At 38.3% G+C, this 25,395-nt stretch overlaps 1 protein-coding gene across 1 annotated transcript in view; it reads right to left on the bottom strand.

Moving 5' to 3' along the window:
• The window catches only part of JAZF1 (JAZF zinc finger 1), a 191,989-nt gene that overhangs the window by 83,807 nt on the left and 82,787 nt on the right, over window positions 1–25,395 (bottom strand). Inside the window, exon 2 of the mRNA XM_064674260.1 lies at window positions 4,026–4,098. Coding sequence (XP_064530330.1) covers window positions 4,026–4,098 — 73 coding nt within the window. The remainder of the gene's footprint in view (window positions 1–4,025; window positions 4,099–25,395) is intronic.

Here is a 25,395-nt window from a genome sequence, read left to right as displayed (position 1 = left end):
TTTAAGCAAAGCAATTACTGTATCTAAGAAAAATGTATTTCATAGAAACTGTATTAAATACACAATTAATTGCTCTTTTTATGGTACACACTTCCAATAACAGAAATTACTATGGCACTTCCCACCTTCCTTTTCCAAAGTGAAAGGAACTTATTCCAAAAAATTATGTTTTCTTTCTATTTCTAGTAGTTACAATTTCAAAGTTGAAATACATCCATTACAAACTTAATTGTAAAGAATTTTTCATTCACTAAGTTTTGGAATAAAATCTTCTTTATTTTGAACATTTTTTTAACATTACCTTTTCAGACAAAGGAATTATTTGTATGCCTCTGTTGTCTTCTCATTTGTGCTAATAATGTTTTGCCTTTTAAAAAAAAAAAACAAACACTCCCACAACAGCTGCTTTCATCATTAACAGGTAACCAGCAGTATGCATATTAAACAAACTTGCAAATATGAGAATACTGAGAAGTCTCTCTCCATTAGACTGCACGAGTGCAAAAGCCTTGACAGTATATGCTGCAACAGCAGGTCATACAGCAACTTTGAGAGCCATTACCTCCAAAGACCAACTAACACACTTAGAGGCACAAACAACACTATGCAGGTTCCAATAAACACCAAGCAAAATTCATAGCCATGTTCATTAACTTAAAGCTATATATACTGCATCTAAGTAGCAGTATAAGCAATATTAATCACTGCAGTTAACCACTGTATTTCAATGCAAGACAAAATATAAAGGCATCTTGACCTATCTACAAAGGAAATACCTCTAGAGACTACTGGAGGATGTTGGCAACTACTCCTGACAGATCACAGCCTGTGTCCCATTCTTGTAGTAGCACCATTGAACTCCTTGCAGGCAAACCTCTCCTATATTTATGGGACGGAAACAGATTAACTGCATCTGCTTTGGCTGTAGTGTGTCTTTTATTGATTCCAATTCTGACTTCTAAGAAACCAAACCAAAAGTAAGCAGGGAACAGTCATCAATACTGGGGACTGCATTAAGGCTACACTAAACTTTGTCTGAGAAAGGGATTTGTGGCAATTCAGTCAGTGTCTGATCCAAGTGTTTGATGTAGTGGTAACAAACCATTATGACCTATAATTTATATTTCGTCCACCAGTTTTAAAAGGAATGTTATCTGTCTACATGAGGATCACACACTATGGAAGCTGCATCTGTGTGTAGTTACTGAAAGCTGTAATGGCAGTAAATCTCCAGCAGAGAAAGAGATGGAGCCTTACAGATTCAGACATTCACAATCCAAAGGGCATTTCAGAACTTCAGAGCACATACAGTATTGGCACAATAATACGCCTGAGAAAATAACCAGGGTAAAAGGGAAACAGAAACAAGAATATGTTTCAAGTTGTAAACAGAGACTCCTGTACCCTTCCTTCTCTACTATCTGTTTTACTGAGACTTTATCCTCCCAGCTATCAACCCAGGCAACCCAGATATATGTTTTGGTTTAGCTTATAATAGCCACTATACAACAGGGCAATGGGCAGAGCATAAAGCACACCCATTTAATCTTTCTACCACAACATATATTTAGTGTACATCTTATCATACAATTTTGAAAGTCCCTGAGAATCAGAAGTCCCTATTTTCCCAGGCTCCATGAGACCGTATGGCCCACAGAGAACATACTGAATATACAAACCTACAGAGGAAGATCGTTTTAAGGTCTGTAACTCACAGCAGGAACTGAGCTAAGTTCAGTTCCACTTGGAAGCCATAAAAGCACGGGTTTAAAAAAAGTGCAGCAGTATCTGGTGTTTGATATCTAACAGTATGTAACATGTTTATGACATGTATTAAGCTACAAAATCTGAGTTCATAGCCTGGGACAACAAAGCAGAACTCAGCTCTGGCATATGTAGAGGGAAATAGAAAGGCATGTCTCGTAGTGTAATGGATATTGCTGCTCCCTCAAGAGCTTGAGTTGCATAGAGCAGGTGGTTCGATGAAAGATATCAGCACTTTGGAAAAAAATTAAAATACAATTAAAAGAGCAATTAAATAGCAGCTGGTTTAAGAGTCAATTCAGATTGGGTTTTACTACACAAACAACGCAACTCAGTTCTTCAGCATTATTTTTCAGAATTGATAGAGTAAGAAAGTTTGGATAAAATATGTAGTAACTAAAACTAAGTCACACAGAACTCAGTTTAAAGGGTAGTAAAATAATGAAATCTAGATGAGGTATCACTTTCAAACTACTTTAAAAATATTTTGATTTCAAACTGGACAGTCAAGTCCTATTGTCTTAAAACATGTCAAGTCCCATGGTCAAGTCAGTGGTCTTAAAACAGTTTTCCTCTGATTTAAAAAAACCCAAACTTTCCCCTCCCTCACATAAAGTAGAATAACCACAGAAGCAAAAAGAGAATATCTCCTAGTACCTGATGGAAAGAGGGAAACATACCAACATGCACGACAGCATACCAAGCCTACATACTGGAAAAAAAAAAGTTTTGTACGTTAAATGAGATCAACAGAACTAAGTGCTAAAAATGGTCACGGTTAATTTCATAATAGGCTTTAAAGGGTCGGACTGTCTCCAGGAAGAACAAGTAGGAAATAATGTCAACACTGGCTATTCTTAATCATCACAGTCTCATGTAGTGGAGAAAATTTTGTCATTTCACCAAGTGAACACCACTTCTTACTTTCATACCTCGAAGTATGATTCCCCCACACAACCATCAATATTCTTTCTCTACAGCAAATGTTATATAAAGTCAAACTGTCGATTTGGTGGGTTTAAAAGTATGTTGGTTTTTGGTTTTGGTTTTTTTTCCCCATTTTTAACACAAAGAATTAGAAAGAAAAATTTTGCATTTTGTATGACCCATGAGAGTTTGAATCAACTCAGTCTATCCTGAACTGAATTTTGGGTTAATATTCCAGGCTTATGAGTTTGTATCTCATCCTCTAGAGAGCAAAGATAAAAGAAAACTGCTGTTCCATGTATAGAACCCAATAATCCCATACAGAGTATTTTCTGAGAAATGCATTTCCAAAATACAACTTTCAACAAAACTGGAACTTTCAATCACAGTATACCTGCTAAAAAAAACCCAGTATGACGTAAAAGAAGGCAAAATAATCCCAGAATAGCAGCATGTTGATTTACCTAGAACAGGAAAAAGGGCTTTAAATGAGGAATTATACTTCTTGTACAGTGCTCATTTAGGATTGAAGACAGCTTGGCAAACCTACTGAAAAAGGGCACTGCAACTGCACAAAACCTGGCCGTCTTTCCCTTCCAAGCAGCATGCTCCATGGCTCCCTCTCCTCCCAGAGAGAAAGTAATCTGAGCTACCTCCATAAATTCTTCGAAGCACTTAGGTGAGTAGGAAAATAAGGAGCAGCTTCTTAGGCTGCTCTTTACCATAATACAGGCTGAGACAGAAGAAGCCCTTCCATTCCTCCGTGCTGGAGTACTCTGGAGGTTTCAGTACTGCCATCAGTCAATAACTGAAAAACCGAGGCTCTGTTACTTAGATAAATGCTTTAAAAAATGGTTTAATTTCTTAATTGCTTTCAAGTTTTAGGTTATACAGGGCTGGTAAACAAGATTTTTAAAGATATATATACTATGGTTGAAAAATTTCTGAAGTACTGTGAAAAATAGGTAGATTTCACTTTTGATTGAAAAAAAAATCTTTCTCTACTCACTTGTGTGAAGTACAATAAAATGAAAAACTAAGCCAAGAGCAATTTTCTTGTTTTGCACGAGATTTAGCTAAAACATAACAAGTTAAAACCTCATCCCCTAAGTATTTGAGCTGTTCAGCTGATGGGCTGCTTGTGCCCTATGCAAAAGTGATTAAAAATTCAGTTAAATTTTAATTCAACCGTTTTTCCAAAACAGGTGTTATAATAGTGTCATATAACATGAAACAAAACAGAGTGCATCCATAAGCATGCCATTTTGGCATAACATATATACACATATTGTGCAAGCTGAGCTCAGTTATACCTGAAAAATAACCACACTTACCTGTTAATGTAACTTAGAGCAACATAGGTTGGCTGCTGAAGCTCTTGTTTCTCTAATACACGTGGGTCTGTATCTGGAATAAAAAAATACATACACTGAACTGAGCTTTCTGTATTTACATTGAAGCATATGGGACTGTATCCTGCAAAGTAACATAAGCAAAGACAAGAGATATAAAATAGCTCAATCCAGTTTATCCATACAGACTACCCTTAGCACAGCTCAATCATTTGCTCATTCATTCATAAACACAGCATTGCATTACTTTACACAAGAATTTGAAACATCAACAGTGATGTAATTTCCAACTGTCACACAGCTTTCACAACTCCCCTCATAAATATTAGTTTTCACTGCTTTCCATGATTTATAGTGTTAAAAGGATCAAGCTTGCTTCTTTTTTAATGTAGCTGTTTCTAAATATGGTTGACACATTTTGAGATGTTTCAAAAGCAATTAGATCTCTTCTGCTGGGCCTCGATACTTTTCTCTGAGTTTTGCTTTCTCCCTTCTCTACAGCTTATTTTCTGAAGCTCTCAATCAGAAAAGTCATACAAAAAATGCACTTGGAGCAAAATGCCTGCCAAGCAGAACGCTGCCCACCAAAAGCCCTGAACCAAACACATCCAAATTCCCTCGAGTGCTAACTTTCTCACTCAAATGAAAAAATATGGTTTCAATCACTGTTTTCATTGTTCTTTGCAGTTAAGCTGGGCTTTTCTCTAACAAAGAAGGAGTCTTGGTTTAAATTTCTGAAACCAAAGCCAAGGGAGCATGTCCATAGTTTAGGCAGTTTTTTTTATACCAAAAAACAGGATTATATTCAGGTTTCAAATACAGCCTTGCCCTCCATAGCAGATAGGCACCTTTAGGAGCTGTGCATAAACAGTCTTCAAAAGTTCCCAATGGAAAGTGTGCATCATGCCTGTGCAGATTACTGCATAGTCATTAACAAAATGTTTTATGTGTTACTTTAAAAGCAATTCTGGGTGCAACTTCTGCATTTTAACTATCAAGAATAAAAACTGCCCTTACTAAATGGCTCCCCACAGCAGCACTTCTGCTATCCATCTTTTATTTCTGAGAAGTATCTACTTTGTGTTTTTTGAGGGGGGCGGGGGGTGGTGGGAAGCAGGGTGGGGAGAGGAACTCCAAGCAAAACCCGTATTTTGGATTGTTCTTGCTTCCTCCTACAATTTTAAGCATTGTTAATGTTCAAAAACTCATTATCTTGATAGCCACATTAGTTTGACCTGATCAGTTGCTTTTAGTGGGTTTTGTGGGTTTTAAAACAAGATACAGTTATTTTGAAATCTGCCTCTGGTGCCCTGCCTTAAAGGAAGATTTTTAACTGAACTGAATGTGGACTGTGCTTGAGGGCTGGTGCATTTGTCACACCACTGCTGAAGCAGATAATGCCTTTATTCAGGGAGAAGAGAATCCCCTGTCCACCCCTCAAAGCTCAGACTGATCCTAGCAATTTTTCATACATTTGGTCCCGCACAGCTCAGGCTGCAGGATTTGCTAACGTGCCTTTATCAATATGTCCCTAAGGAGATAAATAACTCTAAGAAAGTTCAGAGAAGAGAGATAAAAGCACAAGTGCCAATCCAACCAGCAACCCCAAGTCTGTTATCCTTAAGAGGAGCAGATCTTGCTGGTGCCTGGCAAAATTCTTCAGTAATTGCCAACACACCATGCTCCATAGACAGCAAAGCATCAGCTGTCTTCCACGCTATCTTTATAATTCGCTTCTCTGAGGAAGTTAGGTTCACACAACACACAAAGATCTTTTACTTGCTTTAAAACCCATCAGCTAGCAGGCCAAGAACACAACTGCTGTCATGGTGAGCTCTCTTAGATTTACACCTTGGTGGTGCATGGCCTGCCGTGAAACTGTCTTGATCCAGAATGTCTGCAGAGCGTTAATCCCAGTCAGGACTATCTGAGAACTGCCTCAACCTAAGTTTAGGCATCTGTGGCTAAATGACTACGTCTTTGCTAATCCAGTTCTTAAATGGGATTAACCTCCACCTATAAACAACAGTTTCTGTGACTGAAGGAGACAAAGTCGGAGCTGGTTTACATCAGAGTGCTGCACATTATCTGTGGGAGAGGACCAGGAAAAGCTCTAATGGAGAGCCAACCACCCTTCCGCTGCTCACCATAACACCAGCTGAGCATGAAAATACGAAGACAAAATCCAAAAGCCCCATAACTTTTGTAGGAGTGTGTTATCAAAGCACAGAGAAATTTGCCTGCTGGCACTCAGAGAAAGCAGACTCCTGTCTCATAGTAGGTGCTGCCTGACACATGAGAAATACACTGCACAGTCTCCATTCAATCTCTCTATCCCTCCTCCTGACATGTATCAGGCTTCACATGTAATTCAAGTCAATTTTCTTGTATATCCCAATTCCACGAAATAATCCAGGATGTGGTAAAAAAATCTTGTATGAATTCAGCACTCAAAATGCTTGACGTGTTTTTATTTCTCTTGCAACCAGCTGCTGGGTTGTCAGTCATGAGAACGCTACATTCACTTCTGTACTGTAGCAGGAACTACACATAACATTGCTGGATATTATTTCTCTTCCTCAGCTATAATATATAAAAAAAAAGCATAGTAACTTGTGTCAGGGCCACCACATGGCCCTCAGAGAAGAGCAGAAACCAGGCCAGCTGTGTCACAGTTGACAGCAGCCATGGGACCCTGGTACAGCCCTTGCCCAGGTGGAGAGGCACAAAGGCCACACCGGCAGCTCCATTGCATCCACCTAAAACCTGCACAGCCTTGCTATCCAGGGCACGTGCACACTTGGCTCATCACTGCCAGCTTTTTTCTCACTATCTAAAAATGCCACCAGTCCATTCCTTCCTGCCTCCATTCCCTCTTCCTCTGCCTAGCCTCAGTCCATGCCTTTCCTCTCTCCTGCCCCTTCCTAACCCCAATTTTTTCTACACATCCTGCCCTCCATCGGTCTCTTCTGCTCTCACTATCAGCTCTCCTCTCCCAGCATAAGAACAAGTTAAAAATCACACGGAGATGTCTATAACTACATGTTCACTCTCGTACCACGGGACTGAACATAGATGCAATTCATTCCCTGAACTGCCCTCTTCCCTTCAGCCTCTGACTCTACCTGCCTCCCTACCCCCTTTATTGTATCTTACTTCCAATTTAGGCAGTCTCTGCTTACATTCCTGATGTCAGTTAGCACACTATTGAGCACAGAGCGAATAAACATTGTTAACAACTACAAAAAGTCCACAGCCATGCCAGGCTTGATTAAAAAAAAAAAAAAAAAGACAGTAATTGGCATTTTATTAGCATTGTTTTCTTTCTTTTTTTTAAGATAGCAAACACCGTTACAGTGAGGTTAAGCAGCAGTATTCCTTAATGCTGAACCTTCAAACCTGGACTTCCAGCACTCTGCTTCTCTCATGCCTAAGCACATTTATATAGACACTAGCAATGTTTTCTAACACCATCCATGCTGCCCAAAGCATGTCTTCGAACATGTGTTACCCCACTGACAGGATGTTATACATCAGCCAATCCTCTCAGCTATCTGACTCCAGAACAAGAAGCATGGGAGACAAAAATCTGCTGTCAATCTCACAAAATGGTCCTGTAAAATGTTAAATGTTTAGTCAATGTTTCTTCAAACTCACATAGACTGGTCAAAGTCAGCCCAAAATAGCCTAAATAGTTTCCAAACAGACACCTGTAATGGATTAAACACTCACAGCTGACAAACCTTTTCTTGAAAGTATTTAAGCAGTAGAACCTAGGGCTGATCTGAGTTCCTTTCTTATAAGAAAAATATCTCCCACACATAAAATAACTACTACAGATCTTAAAGGGACTCGTTGATTAACACTATTTTAACTAGTTACCCTTGCTTCTTGAATTAACATGGGATATCAAAGACTTGCTGCTTCACTGGTTTTGCAGTAACACTTTAAATCTGGTAAAACAAAGTGCCACCCATTGTACATTACCTGCCTTCATTATTAGTCTCTTTTTGTAAGCATTATGTTTCATTGATTTCGCTCCACAGCAGGAAGAATTACTTTCTGTAATGCTGTGGGGTTTTTTTAAGCTATGTCCTCTTAATTTACTGTGGTGTTAGATTTTGGAAACCCTCCTTTTTTTCTCTTTATCTTTAATGAAATATTATTAAAATAAAATTTTGGTCTCATATGAACTACCACAGGGTTTTGTTCTGGGTCCCACCACCTCACTACTAAAAGACAAAAGTGTTGGTGCTAAGATTCATGAGAGAGATAGAGAGTTACTCAACTAATCATCTATAGGATTAGACCCCTCCAATTTCTCACATTCACAACCTCTTTCATACTGCACAACCAGACAAGTAGTATGAGTGTATAATTAAGGCTGAGAGATCATAACTTGCACTGTACCATCTTTGAACTGTTCACACAAAGCCAGGCATTTTCCGTGGAGCATGTTCTACGATTACTAAATCACCTCATTACACAGAAATGATTTGTAGCTTGAAAGCACTGCAAAATCCTAACTGGGTGAAGTATTTTAAAGAGAGCAAATAATAAAAAAGGCATACACATGCTGTGTAGGTACAGTCTTCAGTTATATATAACTCTGTTCTACATAAATATTTCTGCACAAAAATACATGCCACATCTTCATTGCGTATAATGGAGCAACAAATTTTTACCTTACCAGATACAACAAAGTTATCATAAGCAACTTCACTTTCATAAAAGCCCTGGTTTTAAATCACTTAGCAAAATCACTTTTCACCTTACAAAGTGCTAGCAAATTTCAGTGGCATTATTTTACAACCTCGAGTTTTCTTCTTACAGAGATTAGGAAAGGTCACTAACACTAGAAAAGTAGTAAAGAGAGTGTCAGAAGAAAAAATAATGACCTGAAGGAGGTAAAAATTATACTGCTCTTCGACATCTTGAAGTGGCTAGTCCCGCTTTTACCCCACTGTATCACCCCTTAACATGCAGAGGTTGAAGTCAAGATTGACAAGAGTCAAGGTGCCTAAAGAAGAACATATGAATCCCTGTTCAGTCACAAATGCAGTGACTGGATTGTCAAAATTTTTTGGTAGCTGTAATTCTCCAACAGATTTCACTGACATTGTAGATACTACTTTTTGGGAGGAAGGGTTTAGAGATGTCCATATCTTAAAAAGACTTAGGTTTGAAAAACACCTCTTCATGCCTCATCAGCCATGCCAAACTTAAGCCAAATAGTTGTAACAAAAGCAAAAAGGCAAAACTCCCCTTGCCAACCCAAGGGTGTTACTTCCATTTCTGCTTAATCTCAAAAAGAGTAACGAAATGCTTCAAATATTACGAAAATAACAGCCCTGCAAAGAATTTTAAAAGTGCTAAAACTCATATTTGCAAGGACCAAGGACTTACAATATGACCTCTCTCCCAAGTCACTTGGAGATGTTTATGATAATCTCACCTTTTTGTGCAAGATCACACTGGGGTAAACTGCCAACACAGAGGTCCCACAGTCTCACAACTGACTTTGCCAGAACATCCATACACACATTCTGCTTGCCCACCAGCAGGTTCACAGAGTGCCTGTCTTATATTTCACTTGGCCTTGAAACTGGCTGATATAAGTCAGCTCAGCTAGTTAATTAAAACCCACACTTCCCTTGAAACTAGCTTGCTTCACTAATGATGCCAAGGCAAATATTTCTGTTGGCTTCCTCAAAAGTCCACAATTGTTCTTATGTGGATGTAGCTTAAAAAGCCAGAAACAGATAAATTCAATGTTACTGGAAACCGCTCCCCATCTGAAACCTCCATTACAAGGAAGCCACTATGAGTTTTACAGTCTCAATTCCAAATGCAGAATTATTCAGTTTTTCTTATGAATTAAAAAAAAAATAATCACAGACAATTGTGATTTTATAGATATTAACACAGTAGCCTATTTAGATCTTTAACAGAAAAAAAATTTCCCTCATCCCCAAAAAAGAGATGATGCTCTATACTTCAAAGACAGAACACTGGAGAATAAATATCATGATTCTGTGTGAATTTTTAACCTACCAGACTTCAAGAACACCTTTAACATTTAAGCACAAGTTTAAGTTCTTTCCAAGATCAAGGTGTTAAATGCCACAGAGATGGACTTATCAAAATTGTGTGGAACAGATCAGACATCAAACTCTTTCACATTTCCAGATTAAGCTTCCACTAAATAGATAACTAAGAAAGCTACATTCAGCTACATTCAGCAAGTACAAACAAGAAAACACTACATTTCAACTTTCCCAATTTCAGTGACCACTAGAGGCTTCAGAGTATTTTTTAGTACAGAATTCTGCCTGTTTGGTCTATCCCAGAGTTGCAAAAATTTGTTAGTTAGCTGCAAACAGTTTATTTCCCCCATCAAATTGTGTGTAAGTGCATGAAGCCATGAAGAAACCCTTAAAGACACAGGTCATGTAAGTATTACAAGGAGGTCATGAAACTGTAAAAGTTTGGCCTGCTGGGAGACTCTCAGGCTGACAGTGCTGTACTGGCACTGCTGCTGCTCAAACCAGGCCTGTGGACTTCCCATACAGCAACTGACTGATTGCAATTGCTGCATTACAGAGAAAAAATAATGTAGTCCTAAAACAAGGTAAAGTATCAGAGGTTGAAGTCCAAAAGCTAAACCACTGTGGACTTCTCCTAAAGCCTGCAAGAACAAAAAAGTTATCATTAATCTCAGTAACTGCCAATTACATGTTACAAAATGTAGACAAGTGGTTAGCAAAAGGAAATGTCAAACAGAAGGTTTATTTAAATGGAGGCTGCCTCAATAAGAAAAGCCAACAAGTGTTCATTGAGAATGCACACACAGGCAGCTGGAAGGCAAAGAAAGCAGCTGCTGACTTAACACCCTGGTTTAGCACACACTAGTCTCTTCATGTAGGTGCACCTCCCAAGGAAGTGAGGCAGTCCTTGTGGAAGTTCCCACAGAAAATGGTAATTTGTAAAAACTGCCTCTTCATCAGAAACACACCACGATCCCAGGGACACCATTCCAGCATTTTAGCTTCGGTGAGTGTTATGACTGCAGAACCTCTAAGATGCCATCAGAGGACATCACTGCAGAGGAACCATATAAAAAAGGGGGTCACAGAAGTTCAAAAGCAGACTATTGAAAACTAAAGCAAAAAAACCTCCAAGAACATCACAACCAATAGCAGGCATTCATTGTCTTAGACTAGCACATGTGAAACTCCATTTTATAACACAAACTCTGTGAGACAAGAACTCGGAGCTTTCTCGTATGAGAAAATGGTATCTTGCTGGGTGAGAAAATAATATATGGTATTTCAGATAACCTACACAGAACCAAATCTATGCTTTGGTCTTACAGCAAAAAGAAGAGTAGAACACTATTTTGGAGCAATCCTACTTCATCCTTGCTAGCTGCTATTATTTAATACTATTTATAGTACTATTTAATTCAGGCTGTGAACTTCTAGAAGTAATGGCTGTGCCTCATCTTCCATTGTCCAGCCAAAAAGGGTTCTGATTACAGCTTCACATGCACTAATTTAACGCACAGATATTAAAAGGATTTTTGGAACACAAGTGAGATGATACTTTGACATTTTTAATTTTTAAGTTAAAAAACAGATAACGAAGTAAACATAAACACAAGGATTTTGAAACCTTCTGAAGAAGGTTTTTCTGAAGTGCTTTTCATTAAAAAAAATATTGTGATATAATCATATGTAGGAAAAATGTATTTCAGATATGGACAACAGAAAAGAGAAAGAATGCATAGAGTGCAATCACAGATCCTCAATTTTTAAAATGTTCTAATTTCTGCAATTAAGTTGATTATTGCACACTAGTAAGTGATCACAGTGCTCCTCGGTTGCTGAAAGCAACCTTTGGATCTGTCATACTGTCTTCAAATAGGCAATTAAAGTGAAAAATGAGAGTGTGCATAACTTCCCAGTGCCATATATTATATATAAATAACACATAAATAAGAACAGGACAGAAGTGCTCAAACCAAACACTTGATCAACTTAGTCATGCCTTTATCTGTTTATTTGCTACTCTTGAAATCCTTATTACAGATAACCCACTGCCTTAAGAAGAGTTTTCTCTTGCCAGAAATTAAGAGAATTTTCCAATCCTCCATACCCAAAATAATTTGAACTAACTGAAGTTGAGTAGTATCAAACACAAGGTAGTGGACAGATCCAAGCAACTGATCTGTTCCTCTGTTCCTCTATGAGGCAATCTAGCTGACCAGAACTTGCCCAAGGTTGCTTACTTGCTTTACATCAAGTACAGAATTTATTAAATTCTTTATTTAAAAGGTAATAAAAAAGGGGAGTAAAATACAGTCTTGAAGGTCATATGCAGCCTGTAAGGAACAATATCACAGCTCCCTTCCCATCCTTACAAGGTGTGTGAGCTCTCTGTGTACCATCCTGCATTCTCTTAGCTTTCCCGAAACCTGGGAAGCAGGTTTCCCTCTGGCAAGCAAGCACAACTAGCATCCTCTCTCAGCAGAGAAATTCAAGCTGTGGCCTTTCCTCATCCCATTACAAGCAGTGCAGACTGGAGATACAGCCCAGTCCATGAGGGTTCCCTCAGACCTCTGACACACCTGAACAACAGGCTACCATCCACAGTCTGCAGTTGTCTCTGGCAGAAGGAATGGCACCTGACCAACCAATTTTTAAGTCATGTCCTATGCACCCTCTCCTCTGAAAACCCAAAGAAAACTCCAGCAGCAACTACAAGGCAAAGAGCTGTGTAGGAGGGTATAACTGTAACTCTTTCAGGAAATAATACTGTGCACTGTGATTGAAGACACCCAAGTAATCTCCTTGGTACCTTATGTCTCAGCATAGACAAAGTAATGCTGTAAATCATCTACTTAATTTCTTCTCAAACAGAACATAATTGCTGGTAACCAGCTGAAGAGCTACAAATGTCAAAAAGGTGTCTTCGTGATCTCTCAGATGTAATAAACTGCAGGCACACTTCATGTGCCATGGTGCTTTTCCACTTATTATGCTAATTAGTTTTATTTGAAACATACAATTATTGCTGCAACTAAATGTAATCATTAATGCATTCATTCAATAGGTAAAATATTCATGAATCAAATCAACAGGAAATCAGCAGAGTGCTGGAAAGGTCCCTTAGGGAAGGAAAAAAAAAAGAAAGACTGCTGCTGCTTTATTTTATTTTAATTTTTAAATTGTGAGATGTATTAAATTTAAGTGCTTGAAATGTTAAGAACTTGCTTGCAATTTTTAAGCGCAAATATAACATAATGAAGCTTGACGTAGAGAAAAATTAGACTGCCATTTTCACAGAATTTCCCAACATTTAATTCAAGTGAAATAACTTCATGACATGCCACTGGAAAGTAAATAAAAGGTCCATTTGCACTTAACAGTCAAGCACACAGGACCTAAGATATATTATTAGTAATCTCTAAAACAATCCCATTTCAGTAATTGAGCGACCATTTTTATTCCTCACCACACTGTGATGTCTCTTTTGTCTGAGAGGTTTGAAAATTCATGCACTGTGGAAAAGCAATCATTTCTAATTTACCCAGATCGGGGAAGGTCCCTAGAATTATTTAAAAAAAAATAAATCGTGATTTAAGGATATTATTCTATACTGAAACAACAATAAAACCACCTTCATGACATGCAGCACTGGCCCCCGAAATGCACATACCAGTATGATGGTCTCTTTAATCACTTTTGTAGGTCCTGACTATGCTCAGTACTCTCGGCACTGGCAGTAACACCACGGCTATGCTCGAAGAGCCCTCTAACTGGGACACAGCAGGAGCACATGGAAAGAACTTCTCTGCCTGACAGAGTTGTATTGCCTCCCCAGATGATTCCCGAGGCCAACAAAACCCCTCTGCCTGGCTGGCTGTGCCCCCCCTGCTCCCGGAGGCAACCCAGTACAGGGCTGCCTATCCAAGGCGAAAGCGTTTGTCATTCCTTGCGCTGACAGACTGGAGAGCATGGAGGAAAAGGGCTGGAGGGTGCTTTCCAAAGCAGACCCAGCCCTGTATGCAGATTTTCTAGGTGTTCGGTCAAAAACCTGTTTCCAAAGTTCACACATTCCTCCCTTCTCTAAGGCCATACCCATCATACACAACGGGAAGCTGACAAAAAAAGAAAAATGAAGAGCATTCACCTTGCATTCAGTGTTTTGCCAAAATTATGAGAAAATAAATTTTTAGAGTTGGTAATGGATTGATTGAGGGTTTAATTCTGTGGGTTTCCAGGAGAACCCAGGTCTGGCCCAGGCAAATCCATTGGGAGGTTTGGCCTTTTTTTGGGCAAAACTTGGTAACTAGTAGTGGAAGAGCAATTTTTACATAAACCACAAGGCCCTGCTTTTTCATATCAAGTATGTGAGGTGAGTATATGCTTAAAGCCATATTCTAGGATAAACAGTTTTGCATAAAGCAAGCAGTTATTTCAAAACAGCTAGTTTCCCTATCAAAAAAAATGAAAATTTATAGGTTTGTGTTTTGCCTTTTTATTAATATTACTCAAATATGCAAAACTCTGTTTTCATTTAGTTTTAATAATGAAAACCTGGCTAAACATTCCAAAATAAATAAAACCTAGTATTACTTTAAATAAAACTTCAAAATATATATCTTGACAGTTCTGATGCTTGAGGGTTTTATTTCCTTAAGTAGTAATGATCTCCAGGAGTTAAAATAATATGATTATATCCCAACTCCATGACCAGCTAAACCACAACTGAACTGCAGTGGTACATATTTCATTTACAATGTCAGAAGATTTCCATTTCAGACTATCAACACAGCACTAAATTTTCAAGTGTCTCTGGAAACAGGCCACTTCTAGTTTTGGTTGGAAACACTAAAACGAACAGCTACAGGCATTGCAGCTAGTATTTCATTAGTTCAACCTCTTCATCTTTACCAGGAATGAAAAAGGAAAGCTTTTTACTCTCAGTTATTTACTCTGTCTTCACTCCTCTGCAAACAGTGGTTGAGGGATTTTTTGGTTTATTTTGAGGGAGGGTTGCATAAGAAGGAAACGACAATATTTTCCCGTGAGTCACTAAAATTACTATAAGAAGCTCACCTTCTGGGCTACTACTTTGCACAGTCTTTTAAGAGACAGATGGGATTCCTAATCTTTACTTCCTGCTGACAGGAACAGGGAGTGCAGAAAACTAAACAATTTCTTGTAAGGAAGAAGGAAATGGCATCATTGCCCTGTGTTACTCAAGAGATGCTTCCTCCAGAAGATGGCAACCATGCCAGGTGGAGCAAGGATGGGAACCAGACGAATAAGAATGCCAGGTGCTCAGGTAACCTTTATTCCCTGAAATGTCTTTTTCCAAAATTCATTTGGACATACTGTGCCTTACACAATTTTGTTATTTTTTTGTTATTAATTTGTCATTTCTGTCAGGTGCATAGCCCCTTGGGTGCTCTACGCCAGTGGTGATGAGAAAGTTGACAGGGAGGTACAGGATTAACAACAACAGTAACAAAAATAACAACAACCTATTCCTGTCATGGGAAGCCAGAGCAGTCAGTCAGATCCAAGAGTCTCTGATAAAACCAGAGCATAACACCTGCCATGAAACATGGGGCACACAAACCTTTGGCTTCCCCGAAGAATGTGGCAGGTTTGATGGGTCACCCTCACAGAAGAGCCGTGCAGCAGCCTCGGCCTTTATTGCCACTCGGTACCACTAAAACATCCCTGTTAGAACCTACAATATTATCCACTGCTTAAACACTGTGTCACTCCCCTGTAGCTATTTATTTCCAGTCATTTCTACAGAAAGGTACTGACTTGTTTTTTCTACTTCCTATAGCTCCAATGTAGAGAAAACCCAAATCAGATTGTATTGTTAAGCCTCAATGCCTCTGAAAAACAAAATTAAGGCAAGGCAAAAAACCCCCCAAAAGGTAAATGCTCAGTTTAAAATAGAAAATAAAAGCCTAAAAATACTGACATTAAGCAGAGATTTAAGGAAATAAATGAGCTTAATAATCAAGGACGTTTTAAGACTATGGTATGTTCTTACACATTCTGTTTTTATTATCCCAATCAAAAACATGCATCATTTAACAAAAAATAATAATTTACCAGTGTGAACACATAGGCTATACAATAAGTCACCAATTCCTTTAAGATTTTAACACTATCTTTGCCCTCACACAGAAATTTGAAATAGAATTCTTAATCAATTAGACACACCAATTAATAAAAGTTAGCTTGCCATAATAAATAAAAAAGAAGTATTTACAATTAACAGGAAGACTATTCACTAGAAAAGCTCCCAAAATATTACATGTCATTCTTTGGCTTCCACAGTTTTCCTGACATTCATGTAAGCTAAAGTGTCTGTACTTCCTTAAAGTCTCATGTAAAAGAAAGCAACAGAAAGGCACTGCACTTTTGGCAGGTGAAAGTGGTGCTCCAGGTTCACACAAGTCAAGCTCAGGAAGGCTTCTGAGCAGAGAAAGCTCATTTTCTGCTCAGCAACACCTAAGAGGATCAAGCAATCTAATAAATGCACTGATATGTCAAAAATCAGTTTTAATTAAGTAAAGGGAAGGGAAGGGAAGGTAAGATAAAAAACATGAAACAGAAAATTTCCTACAAGCAGTAAAATTTCTCCTTGCACTGAATTATGTACAGAAAAAAAAAATCTGTTCTTATTTTTGTACATGACCTTGAAATATGTATTTCTGATGCAAGAGTGCAGACAAGCGAGGCCTCACTCCTACCTCAGTAGAACTTCAAAAGGTACCACAGCTGTGGTACAAAACAGTGTTAAGTTTACTGCATTTACAAGTCTGTGGTCATTTGAAAAATGGATTATTCAGAATCTCCAGAACACCAGTTATTTTGCTATTCTTATGCATTATAAATAATTAGAATCAAGAACTTAGACACAAGTAGGGAAGAGGACATTGTAAATTCAAGCAAGACTTTTCAGATAATGATACATAAACATCTACTGTATATACACACTTTTCCTGGTATCTCAAACAAAAGATGCACATTCCTCTAGGCAATCCAGCTGCTAATTTTACATTTAATTGCTGACAAAGAAAATTACTTTCTAAAGTGATAGCATAGTACCTTTTAAATTCTACTATTGTTGCTGCTAAACAGCAATTAACCATCAGAAGTTGATAGCATTATCCATTATTACAGCAATAAATCTTAATATTATTTTTATTCTGTACTGTTCCTCCTCTGATCAACACTCAATTATGAAACAAAAAGCACAGCAGACATTTATCAAAATTACTTGAGAAATATGATACAATGGAGACAGTAGATAAAGGTTGTGATGCTGAATTTGAGGGCAGTTTAAACTGATGAATTTGTCTCAGTGTTTATTCAACTATGTTGTTACTTACTCTGTTGGTGTTATTTTTAAAAACAATTTTATAAAATTCTTTAAAGAGCATTAAATAATTTGGTCTCAAAAGACTGCCAATCTATATAGAAAGGCACTTTCACTTTAGAAATAATAGTTCTTTCCAAAACATATTTCAATAATCATCTTAAAAATGTAATTTCATATAAAATCAGAAAACTAATATCACCTTTCCAAGTATGTTACTACATACAACAGCAGGTACCTTCCTATTTGTAGTCTGTTCCTCTTTTATCAAGAAATAGCATTAAAAGTTTAAGAAAACTCTTTAAAACATTTCCATCGAATGATTATTTAAAATGGTATGGCCTAATAAAAGGAACCTGTTCAGCTTGTTTGGTTAGCTGTTTCTAAACAAATTAATAAAAGAATCCAACTGGCAACAAAATCTTCCTCCAGGTTCAACAGACCCCTCCATACCAGCACCAGGACAATATAACGCATTCCTGACAGGATATTTAAGTAAAGTTGCTTTGAACTCTTTTTATATTCAGGACTAACATGGTGTGCAAGTATTACAAGAGATTACAAGAAAAATTAAGATCACTAGTAAGAATGCTCCCCTCCCCCTAAGGATTTTCCCTGTCCCTTCAATAAGTCTTTTCTATTCACTACTCCTGTCTCTAACTAATTACATCTACTAAAGCTAAGTGAAATATCTCCCTCTCTATTCCGTTTGGATTTTAGCAGCGTCTAATATTCATTCCTTAGTGCACTGGCAGCGTGCTCACCTCTTGCTTTACAGAGTGGTGTTGATTTGCAGTGAGAAGCAGAGAAATGCATAGTAACTCCTTCATAATTTATTCTAGCTCTAAAGCTTTCCACTGCAGTCAGTAGACTACCCAATAGCCTAGTCAAAAAGAAGACAAACATCTTCTATGACAGAAAACTGTGGGGAAGGTGGCATGAATTAAAGAGTATGGAAATAAACACCTTAAACAAACCACCTCAGTGGGAGACTGAGTCTGGCAATGAACTGCAGACGAGATGCTTAGAAAATCCCCATAACAAAGAAAAAGCTGCATATTTGTCCAAGGGTTCCCATGTCAGCACCACCTCTGAAGCCAGAAACATTAATAACTTTTCTCTTGCTTTTCTTCTTTCTGGGAAGAAGAAGGGAGTTGAAATCAAAACAAACAAACCAAAGTACCTAAAGAAGATTTCTTTCAGTGCTAGCTGAAATTTGCCCATGCCAAGCACTAACTGTCCGTAGCATCATCTCAGCAGCCAGGCTTGCCATTTGGATGAGGTAATTAGCCTTGCTTACATCTTTTCCTAATTAGATCTACCTTTCTCTACTTTACATACTTGGAAAACACTTGACTAAATTTATTATCAGTGAAATGTACCAGACTGACAGCCGTCAAAAATGCCCTCTATATTGCCCTGATAAGCAGAATTTCGCTATGAGCAGTCAAAATACAAGTTCTTCTATTGTTATATCACTGGGGTAAACACCAGCTTCCAAGCCTGAAAGTGCTGGCATATAATTCCAATAGAGGATGAGACCCAAGTACTCTGACAACCCATTGCAACCTGACTTCAATGGAAAGAAATTCGGTGGATTGTGAAAGGAAGGCACAGGAAGGGAACATGTTCTAACATCAATTAGTGTTAAATCATCGGTTGACTGGACAGGGGTGGATGACAGGAGGAGACTGCACTACAGTCATGTTGCAGCCTGAGGTAGTGTCTGCTGGAAATACAATAGTCCATTCTTCATGTCTATGCAATAAATGGCCTTCTCTCTGCAGCTACCAGTTAATATTATAAATCAGTATGTTTTGCAATATTAAAAGGCACTCCAGCTGCAAAGGAACCAAGATCATAAATTCTTTTCAGTGCATTTTTAACAGCTTCAGACAGTAGCAAGGCTTTCCTGAGAACACTAGACAGCTTAAAATAGCTGCTTCAAATTTAGGTTTTGATACAGAAGATGGAAAAGACCTGTATGAACTATTTAATTAACAGATCAAACCACCAAGACCCATGAGGGAAAAAATCAGCTCTTAACAAAAGGTTTTAACTCTGTTTCTTGAACCTCTATGTGATGTTTTTGAATTAAGACAAAAATCAAAGTTGAAGAACATCTCCAGATCTCATCTCCCTGTTGCTATTAACATATGGCAAGTTAACAGTGGGGGTAGAATTTGAGGTATTTGTCAAAAGGATGAGCACACTAAGTAGAGGTCTGGGGAACCCACATACTAGCTCTTCCTCTGACAGGCATGAGAAAGGTTATTGCTAATCAGTTTCTTTTCCCACATGAGATCAATGGCTCTTAATCTCCAGTTGAACACTTAATTTACCAAAAAGGAAATGAGACTATTTTTTCTACAACTCAACAGCAGCTGTAGTTCCCCCCATGTGTTGCCTATGTAAATTACCTCTCTGCTGTACAACAAGCAGAGAGCAAGTTTGGAGTGGGAGAGGAAAGGAACACTGTAGTATCTGCCACGTCTATTAAAGGAACTTCAGGATTCTCTGGCTAACTATTCTCAATAGCTGCAATTATTGCTCAGTGGTTTCACTGAGACTTGGGCTCTGAATGTGAGCTGAAGAGCATGTTATGAAATTTGAATGGATGCCATCAGCAAAAAATCCACAGCTAGTGTTAAACCCAGTTATGTGTGACAAACAAAGAAGGGAGCCTACTAGCTAGCACATTGTCTGGAATGGTGGACATGGAGACAGCACATTATGCCATATCTCTGTAAGACAGGACCCCTAAGAAGTGAAGCAGATGTGAGAGTTTCATGGACCTTGTTGAACAGATTAGATGATGACATAGAATACTGAACACTGGAACAGGCTCCCTGGGGAAGTGGTCACAGCACCAAACCTGTCTGAGTTCAAGAAGCATTTGGACAATGCTCTCAGGCACCTGGCATGATTCTCGGGGTGTCCTGCACAGGGCCAGGAGTTAGACTCAATGGTCCTGATGGGTACCGTCCAACTCAGCATATTCTTTGATTCTATCCTTTTCTGCTTCTTACAGTAAGTCTGGACATAGTCCTGGTCTTCAGCACAACCAATAAGTTCTAGGTGTTGTTTTCTGTCCAGGTATAAAAGGACCAGCTTCTTTCCTCCAGTTTTAAAGCCAATATGAAGAAGAACTGTCATGAGGAAACTTGAAAAACATTGCACATTAGCCCACTAACGCTAATGGTAAAGCTTACCTTAAAGAAAATTATTAAGCACCGAAGTTAATTTTCATCCAAATTTTAAATAAGAGAGTGAATGTTCTGCACTGGCTAGGATCAAAGACCTCAAGGTGAATTTCCAGCTCAGTCACAGACTGCTTAACAGTCTTGACAAACTAATTTCTTTGCTCTATTCACATTTATTTTTACTTTTTTTGCTTCAACCTTTCTTCTGCTTGCTGTGCATAAAATTATAGATGTAGCCTAAGATTCCTTAGGCTAAATTATATTTGCCAGCCCAACTGAGTATCTATAGACTGTGAGATGCGAGCATAACTGTACTTCAAAATCTTCCCATAAACACACTTTTTTCAGAGTTCCAATAAAAACAAGGTGCCATTTGCCTACATTATTACCAGCAGTATTAAGACAGTCATACTTTACAGTCACAAAATCATAGAATGGCTTGGGTTAGAAGGGCATCTAGGTCCAATCCCCTTGCCATGGGCTGGGATGCCACCCACTAGACCAGGTTGCTCAGGGCCCCATTCATCTGACCTGGAACACTTCCAGGGATGGGGCAACCACAACTTCTCTAGGCAACCTGTTCTAGTGCCTCACTACCCTCTGAGTAAAGAATTTCTTCCTAACATCTAATCTAAATCTCTCCTCTTTTTGTTTAAAACTGTTCCCCCTTGTCCTGTCACTATCTGCCCATGTAAAAAGTCCCTCTTTTTTTTTATAAGCCCCCTTTAAACACTGGAAGGCTGCAATAAGATCTCTCCGGAGCATTCTCTTCTCCAGGCTGAACTGCACCATTCAGCTTCACGTCAACTGCAAACTTGCTGAGGGTGTGCTTGCTCCCACTGTCTATGTCCCTGATATATTAAAGAGCACTGGTCCCAAGACAGAGCTCTGAGAGACAACACTCGTCACTGGGCTCCACCCTGACACAGAGCCATTGATCACAACTCTCTGGCTGCATCAGTGCACCACTGTAAGTAAATGAACAAAGAACTCCGGCTGTAAGGTACAACATGGAGGAGAAAACACTGCAGATTCTATCCTGTCAGTGTATATAACATTAGTCACTGCGTGCAACCAAATATTCAATTATCCTCAAGTGCCTGGAGCCTCTAAAGCAGAGTGATCAGTGTGGGTGGGGAGGATGACACCCAAAACCACCACCGCCACCCTGAAAATCAAAAAGAAGCACTCAGTTTGAGTTCACTGGCATGTTCCTGGCAAAATGTCTGCTAAAGCACTGCAGAGAATTTTATAGGCCTGGAGGAGACACTGAAGAAATACAAACAAATCAATGAATACCAGCAGTGAGAGATAAACAGTTTCAAATGCTTCATACAACTAGAATCACTTTGCAGCCAGATTCCTTGCCAAAATGAAAACTTGGAATGCTTCTGCCAGACTATTTCCAATTACAGTGTTTTATGGCAACGCAGGGGATACAGCACTCCTTGATGAGAAAAACCAGTGTATATATAGGCTCATCATCCTCGAGCAGAAAGCACTGAGGTAAGTACTAGTTGTTAGGGATATGTCTGCATAAGTAATGGGTGTTATTGCATCTAACCTTGAGGTTTCATTTATTTTGTACTGGAGGGTGTGTGTGTGTGTGTAGAGATTTATGGTTTATGTCATAAACTTTCATCTGCCACAAAATCCTGAAGTGTTCTTACACTGAATGAAAAAACACCTCCAAGCAATGACTTTAATGTAAATCTAGAGGAATCAAATATCTTCAGAGGTCTTTGAAAAATGCACTGCTGATTGTTCTTTTATTCAATTGGTGTATTGCTCAGCAGTTCTTTGATAAGCAATGAATATAAGCTGTTTCTCACTGAGTACACACAATTAAATGTGAATAGATCTCATGACAGAAAAGATGCACAACTTTTTTGTCTGTTCCTTGCATCAACTGACCTCTTATGCTAAGAGCTGTTTTTCTGATGACAGTGGCTATAGTGGGGGAAAAATCCCCATCTTTGATGACTTCACAGTTACCACATCAGGCACACACAGCCTAGAAATACCATCACAGTCTATTTGCTTTCCTTCGTATGCATAAAAGATAGGAGGAAAGATTCTGAGGACCAGAAAAATCAACGATCAGATGAAGTGCTAAATCAGTTTTGGTATTGATACCTAGTAATGTGAGATACACATCTCAAACCAGGTGTGCAGTTCAGGGGTTTTTTGTTTGGGTTGGGGTCTTTTAAAATCAATTTTAATTTCAGTTAGAAAACACATAGTTATTAAGTGGAATTAGTTCCGTTGGTTAGAGCATGATGATAATAACACCAAGGTTGTGGGTTTGATCCCCATATGGGCCATCAACTTAAGACTTGGACTCAATGATCCTTGTGGGTCCCTTCCAACTCAGAATATTCGGTCATTCTGTGTTCTAAGCCTTTCTGTTACATAAATAGGAGAACTCTAGAAAAAGTTAGCTTATGCATTTTGTATTTTTAAATGAAAAACACAGCTTTCTTTGTCCTATGTAGGTAATAATGATGAAAATTATATATATAGAGAGAGACTCCAGTTTGCCAGATCTGAAACTCAGTCAAGTGAAAAATCAGATTCCTAAATTTTTACCCCAGTGAAGCCAACTTCACAAGTTTGACCTATCAAGACTCTAAAGAGTTTGGAAGCCATGAGCATACAAAGCTCAAAGACCGTGATTTGAAAAGCACTGTGTTAAATTAAAACTTTGGCCTGCTTCCTCGGACCTCTGCTCTCCTTTAAACCCAATCTTGAAACACTTTGCCTCCTCTCCTTCTCTCCTCACCTGTCAGCAGTCCATAAAGGTAGTTTGTGCATATATGCATGTTTTGGTCAGGAAAACAAGACAGAAAATCTTCAGGTCTCTCTTCCAAGAGACTCGAGAAGCTTATAAAAAGAGTGTCAAAGGAAGTCATCGTCCAAACTCTTCAACAAACAGCCTTTGACACACTTAAAAAATTTTTAGAAACTTTTGCTTCTTTACAATCTCTTAACAAACATCTACTAGGCTAAAATAATGAACAATTTTCAGAAATTGTAACCTTTCAAAATTTGAAGTTTTCATTTAAAAAGTCCTCTTTTAGAATTTTTAAATTTTAAAACCTGCTCCAAAACAGAGATATGGATCATAAACCTGCTCCAAAACAGAGATATGGATCATCTGAATGAAATAGGTATCCTTTCTTTAACACTAGGAAAAAACAGTTTTTCCTAATTTTCTCTGAAAATCACATGAAACTTTTATGAAAAATCACAAACTAAGAAAATGTCCAAAAGCTGACACTGAACCGGAAATGCCAGTCCAAATGGTTTAGATGTGGAAAGGATATAATTAAAAACATTTCTGAAATAGAAAATGGAAGTTCATTCAAAGGTCTTACCACTATTTCTTCACAGATATCAGGTAGATCAGTATTTTAAAACTTATCTGCTGAACAGGTATAGAAGAAGGAACTCATAAACAAACAGCCTTACTGAAAGAACAAGAGCATCTTGACAACAGGGACACAGAAAGAGATATTATCTAGCACAACCTTTCTTTCTTCTGCTCTTCCAAGTATTATTTAGCCTCTTCCCTTTAGTTTGAAACAACAGTGGAGAGAATAACCTTGCCAGGTAACTTTGTACCTTATCTATTTAATTGAAGTTGATCTCTGAATGGGAAAACTAAACACTTCCCAGTTCAAAATTTCCCAGCTTAGTTTCTACCAGCCTCTGGCACCATCAGCATTTATTTCTTGTTCTGTTTTTCCAAATTGCCTTTAACTTTTTGACTGCTCCCTGAGTTTGTTTTTTGTAAGACCCATTATTTCAGCTGCCTCCATACACACCCTCTGGCATATTCTTTGAAGCACAGAACTGACAAATCAGTTCAGACCAAAAGGACATCAAGTTCTTAAATGCACATATTTTCTGATCTCATCTGATGTTTACTTTGTCATCACAACTTCTGCAATACCAGAATTGGCTGGACTCTTTTTAAGATAAGTCCTGCTGTTTTTAAAGCTTTACTGAGTTCCCAAATAATTTGCCACAGAATAGAATTTACCACTATCCATCTCTATACAGGAAGATGACTGAAATGAAATCAATGAAAGAAAACACGAGGAAAACAATTAAAATCAAACTCATATGGCAGTTATTTGAATAAGATTTTTGGCTGCATGAAGAGATTTAGCTAGGAACTATATCTGTAATCCCAAAATTATGGCACATTCTCCAGAAAAGCACTCAACTTCGATATACCACTTACGTCAGCCAGTCAGCAATCAGCAGCAAAAAAGATTTTTGTTTTTGCAAAAATCATTGCTTCAGTTAATACAGAAGGCTTTTAACAGTTAGTTTAGTTGCATCTTTTAATAATTTATTTGTATATTTTGACCACTCAGGCAAAACCCCACAAAACCTTTAAAAACATGTTTAAAATGCATACATTCCGAAAACTAGCTCAAGAGCATCAAGAAATTTTAAGCTAGGGATGTCAGCCTACAGAAACAAACAGAACTCCTGGAAACACCAGTCCCTGGTGTTGCATTTTCCTGCTGTTGCATTTTCCTGGTAGCAGTAAATTCTTTAACACTCATCACGGTGAATAACACAGAGTCCTATCCCATGTTCTCAGCCATATCAGGCCAGGCCATAAGGAAATTTCCACTTCATTGCATAAGCAACAGCATTTCTTCCTCCCTGCCCCCAGCCACATCTCACAACTGCTTCTGGGAGAACTCCCAGTTTCA

This window comes from Pseudopipra pipra, chromosome 1 (genome assembly GCF_036250125.1).
Source record: "Pseudopipra pipra isolate bDixPip1 chromosome 1, bDixPip1.hap1, whole genome shotgun sequence".
NCBI classification, from domain to species: Eukaryota; Metazoa; Chordata; class Aves; order Passeriformes; family Pipridae; genus Pseudopipra; species Pseudopipra pipra.
Note: the sequence above shows the minus strand (reverse complement) of the source record. Positions and strands in the feature narration are given on the sequence as shown.